General features: G+C 48.1%; 1 protein-coding gene across 1 annotated transcript; it reads left to right on the top strand.

Annotated features, from left to right (window-relative positions):
- Window positions 1–82: 82 nt before the first annotated feature.
- On the top strand, window positions 83–8983 carry LOC119389020 (neprilysin-like). The gene is made up of 3 exons (XM_037656314.2): window positions 83–623; window positions 5707–5898; window positions 8771–8983. The coding sequence occupies exons 1-3, from the start codon at window positions 126–128 to the stop codon at window positions 8840–8842; spliced, it is 762 nt and encodes a 253-aa protein (XP_037512242.1). The 5' UTR covers window positions 83–125; the 3' UTR covers window positions 8843–8983.
- The last annotated feature ends 2839 nt before the right edge of the window (window positions 8984–11822 follow it).

The following is an 11822-nucleotide window of genomic DNA, read 5'->3' as shown; positions in this document are numbered from 1 at the left end:
CTTCTCTGTTACGGTTTTCGCTAGAATAATGAAATGACATTCTTGCGGGACCTACTGACTGTCGCTTCGTATCGCAGAGCGAAAGCTCGAAAAAGGTGACCACCAGCAACATTTCGTCGAGGTTGATGGCTGTGCCTACCCTTCTTGAGGAGTACGTCATCCGGCAGAACGCAACCAACGCGCTTTACTGGAACAATCCGGAGCGAGCTGAAGAGAACCTGGAGACGCGGTGGCCCCCGCTGCGCGTCAAGCCGCGGGCCGACTACTTCGAGGCGCGGAACACGCTGTTCATCTCGCCCAGCCTGGTGTCCTTCCTATCCGCGATGCTGATTGGCCTCGACCCTCTCGTTGTACCCGTGCTGGGCTCCGACGTTGTCCGCGCCCTACTGAGCGTCGTGGTCAGTAGCCAGCAGTCATGGGACGTCGCAACTACTGGCCAGCAGGGTTCTGCGGTGCGTGCTGCCTCCACCAGTCGACGCAGAGAGGAAGCTACACGCTGCCTGTCTGAGCAGTATGCCAACCTTACGGGAGACCGCAAGTCATCGACCCGTTCGCGCGATCTCTTCTTCGACTCTGCTGTCGTGGAGCCCTTGTTCGAGCTCTACAGGACCTATCTGGCAAAGGTGATCAGACTTCACCTGGTAACGCTTCAGCGTTGCCCACAATGTATGGTTTAATGGAAGCTCATCCGGTGGACGGGATCATGGAAATCGCGCGCAGACAGCGATAACATCTACCGCATTAAAGCAGTAGCTGCTGAGCAATAGACATTTCGGCGGTCACGTGACAGATTTCTTCACAACCCCCACTGGCGTGAATACGAAGGAATGAGGGTCGCTAAGTGGTGCCTATAACAAATTTGACCAGTTTGTAATTGGAGTCGCTGTTCCCTTACTCCCTTACTCCCTTACTCCCTTACTGAGTCAGTGCCTAAACCGTTTCACACATAGGACTGTGTTTTCGCCCATACTATCTACGATGGCTGAGAAAAAATACGATGTAACTGTTTCCATAGAAAGACTCATCGTAATCAGAGATTTTATGACCCGTAAGCAACACTTAGGCTATCATACGTAAATTCTATGAGCGCCTCTACTAAGCATAGCGACATTATCGCATTCTGTTCTAATCAAAATGTACCTTAATATATCAGCGGTGCTCTACTCAGTGAGCGTGGCAACAATTATTCCTGGAAAATTATATCGGCAACGGCGAAAAAGTGCATTGACAGCTTTCAGAAAACGTCTTGAACAGACGCTCATTCAAGCAGTGTAGGAAATATGTGGCTGCACTGGTATTCAACATCATGGCAGCCATGCCTTAACAAGCATCCTCTCTTCAAAAGGTTTCTGTCCTTTACACCGTATTGTGCTGAAATCACCATGATAAGGACAATGATGGCGCTGCCGGATATTAAACACAGTTGTAATAGCCTCGACCTCTTAATATTGTAAACTTTCTAGAAAGAGCACACTGAGCAGTGCAGCGTGTCTTAGAGAGTTCGGGTAACTTGAGACCCCTTTTGTCGTGGTGTTCACACGCTACGTTAATAAACTGTCTTAACAAAATGCATATCACGCCACAAAACAGCAAGTTAGGATTCTCTATATTGTAACAATGACTAAGCAAACTTGCTCTGCATCATGTACCTAGCCCGACATGTTCCCGGATTGCCTCTCATGAAATAAGAGCATGTGGGCATCCTTAATCCTCTGAGGTACACAACAAAACTAGAGACTTCCCACCGGCGTCACAAACGGCGCTTCTGGTGAAATTTTTAAGGCGGTGATGCCGGCCAAAATATAATGTTTTGCTAAAGCTAGCTTAAACCAGTCAAATGTGCAAGCTATACGTCCCTCGACGAGGCAGTTCTTTAGATACACCTGATTTAGTTATGGCTAATCACGGGGACATATGTGTCTCGTTTACCTCAAATAAAGAGGAATGGTTTACTTCTGCGATCAGGTGGAATGGTATACAGTTACCAATGGAATCAGCACAATTATTACCTAATGTACGCATACACTCTTCAGGAAATACACGTAGATACAGGTTACTGCGCACATAACTTTTGGGAATAGAATAATGTGATGGTGGCCTCATATATTCAAGAAGCTCAGAAAAAACGGGACATAGAAGGGGAAGGCAAAGTAGTCGCACCTTCCACCAATTGTCATCAGTCAGGTAAACAGCAATTCGCTGAACCGCCTCCGCGAAGCGAAGTTTCTCAATGACGTCCTTGTTTCGGCGTCTGATAGAACTAGCAGTGGGGTGAATATGTATTTGAGTTAGTGCTGCGCAGCACATGGAACGGCAGACGAGAACTTGTGTATGTTGTTGTCGCCTATTTGCATGGCGTATCCCGTCGCTTGAAAAGCGCTAAGACCAGATCCTATGTTTGCGTTGCTTTCTTTTCTGAGAATAGATTGAGTAAAAAGAGAAGAGGAGTGAATGGGACGAGAAAATTATTATGAACGCGGCATAAAACATGTCGCTATAGTTTTGTGGATTGTATAGCAGGTGTGCTGGACCGTGGGTCGTTCTTGTTTTGTGCCTTCTATATGGACAGAGTGCGCGTTGTCTTGATGTTTAGTTTCAAGAATACTTAAGCTGATTAAAATGCATGCCGCACAGCCACCTGTCCATGCGCTCCAATGAGTGCTGTGAGCGCGACAGGGCAGAAACGGTTCTTGAAGCACCGTAGACTATGTATGCCTAGTAGCACGAAGTAGCCAGGGAACTTTTAAATCATAGTGTCAGTACGGGCTCTAAACGAAAAGCCCCCCATCTGGTCCATGCATCAGAATCTCCGACCACCATTACACTACACTATGCTGCGAACGTTACCAACCGCTGAGACACTTGGTAGACTTGACAACGGTATCCAGTTTTTATCACAGTTAATGAACGTGGGGTCACATCAGTTGGAGCTGTGAGTACGTGCCAACAGAAAGCGCAGACGACAGCGCACTGTGAACTCAAATAGATATGGTGGAGCCACAGCTGCGCCATAGTTGATGTGGTAACGGCGCTCCAAAAGCGCCTGAAAACACTCCTTCCTACGTTACGAGAACTGCGCAGAGTAAATTGCTTAAATAGCTTCGAACCTTTCCTACAAATGATCTGAATAATCATGCCTACATGCTCTTAATTCATGAGAGGCAATCCGGGAAGATGTCGGACCACGCAGGCGATGCAAAGCAAGTTTGCTTAGTGATCGCTTGCTTCTAAGCAAGTTTGCTTAGAATGACTAGCGTTGCATAGCGCTAATTTTAGCCGATCTGTAAGTAATTACAAACGCAAAAATGACAATGGAAGTCTAATGGCGGTGTTCTTGTGGTCGGCGTTCTTTCGGCCCAGCTTTCCCTCTAGAGCAGTGGTCCTGAAATGGGGTTCCGCGACGCCAACGCCTGTGAAAAAAAAAGTTTTTGGCCTATTCCCAGTTCGATGTTCTGCTCCAGGAAATGCAGCACCCTTCTTAGCAAGATCACCTCGGCTGCCCCAACGCCTCAGTTAAAGGGGCCCTGCAACACTTTTTGAGCAGGGTCAAAAAGTGCTGCCAATCGGTAGTCGAGGCTCCCGAGAACATGCGAGCCAAATATTATAGCGAAGCGAGCGGCCTGGAATTTACAATTCTCAAAGTCAGCTGAAAATCGCTCCCTCTTCTCTCGACAAATGATGTATTAGTCCGCAATATATGACGCGATTGTCGGCAGTTCCACCATTGGCTGATGTTTTAATCACGATAACACCCTCATTATTACCTTAGTTGTTAATTTTGAGTTCAATTAGTAGATAATATGTATGTTTATATTGTGTTATGCCGTTAAAACACCGAACAAACATTAATATTAGCACTTCCGGTCTCACCGACAGCTCGTCTGCTCGTAGTTGCGTGGTTGCGTTTTCTTCACCATGTGGAGTGCCGAAATCGTGAATATTTCTGTGCTTTTGACCGTCGCTGGTTGCCGTTGAGAGTGGCAGCCGTTCGAGTGTTGCCTCGTCAGCTGGAAACTGCATCGTCGGCACGTTCTCACGACCGACCGAGGCAGCGGTGCAGCATTTCTCCGATAACAATGCTGGCGCCGGCTAGCTTAGGATACCTGTGTTCGCTGTATGGCGAGAGTCCCGTTCGCTGTCTGTTCAGTATGTCATCGAGCCGTACCTCGGCGTATCCTCCCCGTAGTCTCAGGTTCCCGAGAAACCGCGACACAGCAACCAAGCAGATTCGCATTTTCACGGTAGCTGCAGACAGCCGGAGGATGGGTCCGCGCCGGCCCGATGCCCCACGATCCTTTCTTCTAGTCTGTAGTTCTTTGTTGTCAGCCCGCACTCGCTGTGCGCCCGTATTCGAAGAGCAAACAGCATCGAAGTACCGCCACTGGGAGAAGGGTGCACGCAGCTTTGCCGTGTTGAATACGATTCAAGCGCGAGCAGTGCGAAGAGGCGGTGTATCGGAGTGTGGGTCGAAACCCATCTCAGCTGTCATTCGTTCCAAACGCGCACGCAAGTTTGCGTCCATGGTTGGCAGAGCGATGAAAACACTACGGCAGTTCGAGGTGCACACCCAACATTACCAAACCGACTCGCAGTTTTCAAGCACGCGCGATACACGGTGCCATGGGCTCCGCCGCTCGACGACGACCGCGCGAGCCGACCGGAAGTGGCGCCACAGACCACGTGGTTGCGCCGAGACGCCAGAGAGAAAAAAATGAAAAAAATACCGCCGGCGCTGACGTCGCCTCCTTGCACCTCCGCCTTCCCTCCCTCCCTTCACGCCCCGCGCAGCTTTCCGCGCGCTCGCTGCGTTGAGTTGAGGGAGAAAGCTGCGGAACGTGATCTCTATAATTTGGTAACACCACTTAGACTTGATGGATTCGAAAAATTTTTGCGGCATATGACTCGTGAAGAGTCATACGTCAATAATGAGACTATTCCAATATAACTAAGAAAGGTGTTGCAGGGCCCCTTTAAAGACTAAACCTGCTACATCAGCCGCAATAGCGCTGCATTTTCTTCGCCTGTTCTGTCTTTTATATGGTAGCAAGCGCGTTTTGCGCCCCCCCCCCCCCTCTCGGTTGGTCGCACCAAGGGCTCCGCCATCATTTCGACCAGTCCGCAAGGGTTCCCCGACACATCGGCGGCTAAGAACCACTGCTCTAGAGTCTGCACTAACTCTATGATGCAGATACTCATTTGATTAAAAATGGCACTTGTATGTTTTCAGTCAGCCACCGCTACATTTCTGCGAGACTGAGCACGTATAATTTCAGCGCAACATGTGGCTGTGATATGCATGCTTTGTCATCATTGCTGCTAGCACGTGTGTTTCCTTGCCCCAACTGTTCTGACGCTACCTTAAAGCTTACCTCTGTTCACACAAGGTGCACTTGTGCGCTTTACTTTTGCTTGTTGGTTTTTGATGGCCTTCGTGCCACGTACGGCATTCGGAATTTCCTGAATAAGCCTTAGGCGGCAGTCAGCGCGCTCGGCTTCTTCATCTCTTTGTCCCGTTTTCTTTGTGCAAAGTTGCAATAAGTATACCTATACTAGCTGAAAGCAAAAAACAAGGGGATGCGCTGTTGTCGCTTTTTTTTTGTAGTTGTTGTTAGTTGCCGCTCGCTCTCATACAATGCAAGAGACGTTTAGAAGTTTCACTCGCGATGTTTACGCAGTGGTACTATAGTTCTGTTCCTCTCACTCTAGTACCCTGAGCTGCGTGATGGCCCCAACATTGCGGAGCTGCCGGGCAAGAACTCCTTCGAACTCTTCTTTGTCAACTACGCGGTGGCTCACTGTGAGCATGCACCGCGATCGGTGGACCTGTCAGCTTCGACCGACGCCGATAGGGCGCTGTCGCCGGCTACGCGGCTCAATGTGGCTCTCATGAACTCCAAGGTACGTGCACAGGCCCTGGGCGAGTCGCTGACGCAAACCAAAGCTGGAGGTCCCACAAGCACCCTATATGCCAGCGTTATATACTATGTTTTAGCAGTTGCCATTAATCAAACAAGGGTGCAGTTTCAGCCATACTGCGAAAAATTGATGAAGGAAACGTATCCACATGAGCGCAAGCGATCTGCTTTCCAGAAGGGAGAAGTCACTGTTGCTCCCATCTCTACTAGTTCTCGCTTATATAGGTGGCGTTCTCTGGAGACAAAAAGGTGGAGAAAAAGCAGGCTGTGCCGCCCTTTTGCGTATTCTGCCTTTCGTTTACTGAGATTCGCTTAGTGGGTGTTCTCTCGTGTCGCTCATTTATGTGTAAGCTGCGGAGCCTTTCGCATCAATGGACAGAAGGGTACAGCGCCGCCGAGAAAGCGATACTGTGATGTTTTAAACAGGCTTCATTGCACTTTCATTGAGGAATGTCTGTTTCTGGGCAATTCTATTGAAATGAGCATGTTTGTGTAATGTTGCGGTATTTTGCGTTATCCATCAAAAGTTTCACCATTACCGGATGGATGAGATGGATGAAAGTAATTGTTGGACATTATCAAAGCTAGTATGTTGACTAGGCTAAATTTGATCAGAAACTCCTTAGCGGCAATACTTACTGCACTCTTACGAACCTATCATTTATGAATCCTTCTGCGTCTCAATTTCAATCAATTAGACTATAAGCATTCTGCTTACAGTACATCATGAGGCCTTGTCAATAAACAGTAGCAAGATACTTGAGTACGCCGCGCATTTTATTTACGTTATCGGATGTCGTTCTATCTTGCTTGCCGATTTTCCCGCGGATATGTATGCTAAGGCCTTTCGAACCTCGCCTCCTAGCTTCACAAAACATTCTCTTTCATCTTCACTACTAAAGCGCGCATAAGGTAGTCATTCTGCACTCTTGAACGACAACTTATGACTGTCACTAAAGTGGAAAGTGTACAACGATTGCATTTTACGAATACTGAATTCGATGATCATCATCATCGACCTAATTATGCCCAATGCAGGACAAAAGCCTCTCCCATGCTTTCCCAAATAACCCGGTCATTTGCTTGCTGCGGAGACGTTATCCCCGCAAACTTCTCGATCTCATCTGCCCACCAGTCTTTCTAACCCCTCCTCGTGCGCTTGCCCTGTCTTGGAATCTACTCTTACTCTTAATGACCAACGGTTTCCTTGCCTTCTGGCTACATGCCTTGCTCAGCTCTAATATAACAGGCAGAAGCTTGGAGAATAACAGAGAACCTGGATTGATCAAGAAATACGCTACGTGCGATAGAACGAAAGATGATAGGAGTAACGCGAAGAGATAGGAAGACAGCTGTTTGTATCAGAAAGCAAACAGGCGTAGCCGGTATAACAGTTGATATTAGGAGAATTAATACGTCTGGGCAAGTCCATTCATGAGAAGGGCGGATAATCGATCGTCAGTTAAAACGACATAATGCATACCATAATGCATACGCAGCGGAGGGTGCTAAGGATATCTGGGTCCATGTAGGCCGCCATTGGAATCTGAACTTCGCAACGTTTAACTCCAGAACTTTAGCTAGTGAGGCGAGTCTAGCAGTGCTATTCTAGGAACTAGAGGGCGTTAAATGGCATTTAACCGGGCTCTGTGAAGTTATGAGGACAGGTGAGACCTATACACTGCTGAAGAACAGGCATGTCCTATGCTATCGTGGCTTAGTTAACAAAAGAGAATTGGGAGTGGGGTTCCTTATCCCTAAAAATATTGCTGGCGACGTAGAGGAATACTATAGCATCAGTGAAAGAGTGGCAACTATTGTAATCAAACTTGATAAGAGATAGAAGATGAAGGTGGTACACTCCTACGCGCCTACATCCAGCCATGATGACCATTTAGTTGAAAGCTTCTATGAGAACGTGGAATCAGCAATGAGTAAGGTAAAAACACAGTATGCGGTACTGATGGGCGACCTTAATGCCAAGGCAGGCAAGAAGCAGGCTGGAGACCACGCAGTGGGAGAATATGGCATTGGTTCTAGAAATGCCAGGGGGAAGTTATTAGTAGTGATCGCAGAACGCAATACTTTACGGCTCTTGAATTCCTTCTATCAAAACCGGACAACCGCAAGTGGACGTGGAGAAGCCCTGACGGCGAAACTAAGAATGAAATATAGTTCATACTGTACGCACACCGTGGCATCGTGCAGGATGTCGAAGTGGTTGGCAGGATACGATACAGTGGCCATGGGATGGTAAGGTCTCGAATTCGCCTGGTGAGGAAGCAAGGGCAGAAACTGGTACGTAAGAAACCAATTATTGCGTTAGCGCTGAGAGGGAAAGCACTAGAATTCAGGATCTTATTGCAGAAGAGATACTGTATTCTAACCGAAGAAACCGACCATAGCGCTGACGCAATGAATGAGAATCTTACGAGTATCATTACGGAGTGTGGAGTAGAAGTCGGATGTAAAGCCGTTAGACGGGACACAGGCAAGCTCTCTAAGAAACGTCACAGCATGGATGACCCATCAGGATTATTACAGACCATGCTGGAGAAATCGACGCACATGTTCTGAGAGCGAACCAGAAGGAGAAGACGATGAAGAGAGCGCGTGCCGGTTATTGATGATGATCATTTCTGTTCACGCGTCACGGACAAAGGGCGAGCTTAAGCATCTCCGCTGTTAAAACGTAAAACAAAGAGTGCTCTATAACTGTACTTACATAAATGCCTCTCAAATCATTTGCCTCAATACTATATCGCGAAATAAAAACGCACGTGCAGCTGCGCTCGTATTTCGCATTAGGTAGCATCGTAATTATGGGTGTTTTTTGGATCTCCTCTCTCCTGCAGGCGTTTGCAGAGGTGTTCCACTGCAAGGAAGACGACGTGATGAACCCGCGCAACAGGTGCCAAGTGTGGTGACAAGAAAGTGACGCAGGCTGCCGGACGGGCAGGCATGCATGACCATGGTCATTTGCATCACCACGCAAGAAGGTTCTCTCGCGGCTGCGCATATAAAAGCGCCACGTGTTTCTTTTTGTTTCTTTTTTGTGCCAATTAAAAAGGGAGTTGAGTACATTTTCGCCCTCACATCATTTACTTTTCTTTTTTTTTGCAAAAGCACATACACTCGTCTACGCCATATTCGTCTGTTTTCTGTACGCCCACCTTTTGAGTGCGATCTGAGACCTTGAATGCACGGCTTTAGAATTGTAGCGGAGTTCGTGGTTTGGAAACGTTTCTGACGCATCTGATGATAACGTTAGTTTTCTATGCTTTATGATTATTGGAATTGCAGTACTTCGCTAGCGCTATTATTTCTCTTGTAAGGTCATGCTCACGTGTCGATTTTCTGTCGAAGCATTGTGAAGCTCGATTGGCTGGTTGTTTTCCTTCATATATACTGCGAACGAGTATTTGATTCCTGAATATGTATGAAGACGTCTCAAGGTTGCTTTTACTATACGTAATGGTTTTATGCGAAGCGCCATGAGCACCGAAATAAACACTGCAAATTAGCGGCGTTTTGGATGCTCAGTTTTTAAGGCAAAGGTCTTATATACATCACCAGACGAAAAATACGGTGTGAGCACGAAACTGCACAAGAAATCCCACGCGCCCGCTGAAGAGTGGCTAGAGGCGTGCGTTCTCGTCCTTGCGGCGTTCCCGTGATAAAAAAAGAGGTTCATCGGTAGGGCGAAGCAGTAACTACTATTGCAACAAATTGGAATGTTAGACGAAGTAAGGCCAGCAGCTTACACTTTTAGGGTACGATCTGGCGTAACTTTACAAAATGCTGGTACTAGGTAATACGACCGCTCCAAGGTGTGAAGGGGTTTTCGTGCTGTATGCCGCATGAACGCGACGCAAGCGGTGAGGGCACAGCACGTACAAGGGTGTGAGTAGTCTAGTGACCTCAGTCAAGACAGCGCGCGTGACCGCGCCCACTTAATACAAGTTCGCAGTTGCTGCCCGAGCGACGCAGCCCCCTCACAGGCACCGCCTTACGCTCCTTCGCCCGACGCATTCGGCCGGCGCGTTTCATCTATGCTTGAGCCGCGCCCGTCTGCAGCCTTCGCGATCTTTCGTTGGCACATAGAGCGTACGACGCGCGGTGCGACGTTATAGATTTGGACATCATATGGAAAATGACGGCGATGGTAACGGAAAAAAATACGCTTCGAGTGTCGATATAATTGCTATTGCAATAAAGATTAAAAAAATATTGGCAAAGCTTGCGCTAAGTACTGAGCCACGCAAGAATTGAAACAGCGAAACTGGACGAAATCTGAAGACAAATATGATTGCTTCTCTGTCGTTGCTAGGCTTTAGCTAGGTGATGCTAGGTTGTTTCCACGTTGATTCTCGGCGCAGAGCGGTTCGAGTTAAAACACACAGTCACAGACATGACACGGATGTCCAAACTGCAGAGACAGAAACTCGCGCTGAAAGCAAGCGTTCACACCTCTCCTACAGTCGGTTTGGAGACGTTAAACCCCAGATATTATTATTATCTCATACAGTCAGCGGTTGTTGCCATAGCTACAATGCCACTCTCGGCTAAATCTCCTGTGTTAGACAGTCAAAATCCGGATGCGAAATATAGCTTGGCATTTTCCGTCCGCGAGATACGCGGACACGGGACGGATGACACAAATCCGTGACGCGGGGTCACGAGATGCGCCGTCCGCCGAAGCAAATACCCATTTAATCCATAAGCTCAGCGTGCATCCACACGACTGACGGCTCGGCGGAAATATCTTCCGCGGACGATACTTCCGCCGGCCGTCCGGCTGGGAAGCGCATCCAGACGGCGGACGAACCAAGTAGACGAACGCGGCGGAGAAAAAAAGCATGGCGGCACCATTTGAAGCGAGAGCAGCCCGCATCGCATCTTTAAGCTCTTCGTCTTGCATGTCGTGGCCTGTTAGTCCCAAACTGACGTTTTTATTTGCTTTAAGTGTGTGCCTGAGAGCTTCAGCGGCAAATCATTCGTGACGATTTCGCACCGTTTCCGAGAGCCGTACTCGTTTTCTCGGAGCTGTAGGCTTAGCGAATGCCTCTATTGGCAGAACATGGCCTCGGAGATTTGCGGAAGCTCGAGTGCTAGCAGGCCGTGGTGTGCGAACGTTTGAGTGTATCTTTCTCTAGATGGCGCGGAGGGTATAGGAGTTTGTTTTTTTATTTTTGCGCGTTTTGGTCTTTGTCGTAAATAGTTTGTTTTCGGTTGAGGACGGAGTTTGAAAGAAAACAACGATTAGCTGCAATGGCTCTTGTTTTGTCGGAATTTTTTTTTTAATTGCGTTAGTTTGCCCTGCGGCATCAATACACATTTCACAAAATGGTGCAGTTGTATTTCCTCCATGAAGTCCAGGAGGGACCTATGGTTCGGACCGTATATCCATCGCTGCAAGTCCGGTGGCCTGGTGTGCTGAAGTCCTGCACGCCGCAGGTGGCGTCGACGAGCCGCTTGTAGCCCAGGGCATGTCCATAAGAGGTGGTTCAGGTCTGCTTCCCGCACCGGCGCAGGATAAAATGGGCAGCTTGAAGTTGTGTCGGTGTAGCCCCACTTAGCGCGGATTGAAGGTGTCACAGCCGCACTCACGCGAACTCTTCGGAGCGATACCTCCTCTTGACGAGTAAGTCCACTCGGGAGGTCATGACCACGCGGAGGTATGAGAGCTCGCGTGGCGCGCCGTAGGTTTTCTTTGTGAACAGGGTTGCCACTGACTTTCGAGTAAATGTCGCCAAACGACGAGCAAAAAGTCGCCAAAAGTCGCCATTTTTTTTACAAATTTCGCCAAAAAAGTAGCCATTCTAGATACGTGCGGCATACCCAGTAATAAAAATTTCCACTCACGTATAGCCCCGTAAAATACAGTACCATACAAGACCCTTAAAT

Source organism: Rhipicephalus sanguineus, chromosome 4, assembly GCF_013339695.2.
Source record: "Rhipicephalus sanguineus isolate Rsan-2018 chromosome 4, BIME_Rsan_1.4, whole genome shotgun sequence".
Taxonomy (NCBI): Eukaryota; Metazoa; Arthropoda; class Arachnida; order Ixodida; family Ixodidae; genus Rhipicephalus; species Rhipicephalus sanguineus.
Note: the sequence above shows the minus strand (reverse complement) of the source record. Positions and strands in the feature narration are given on the sequence as shown.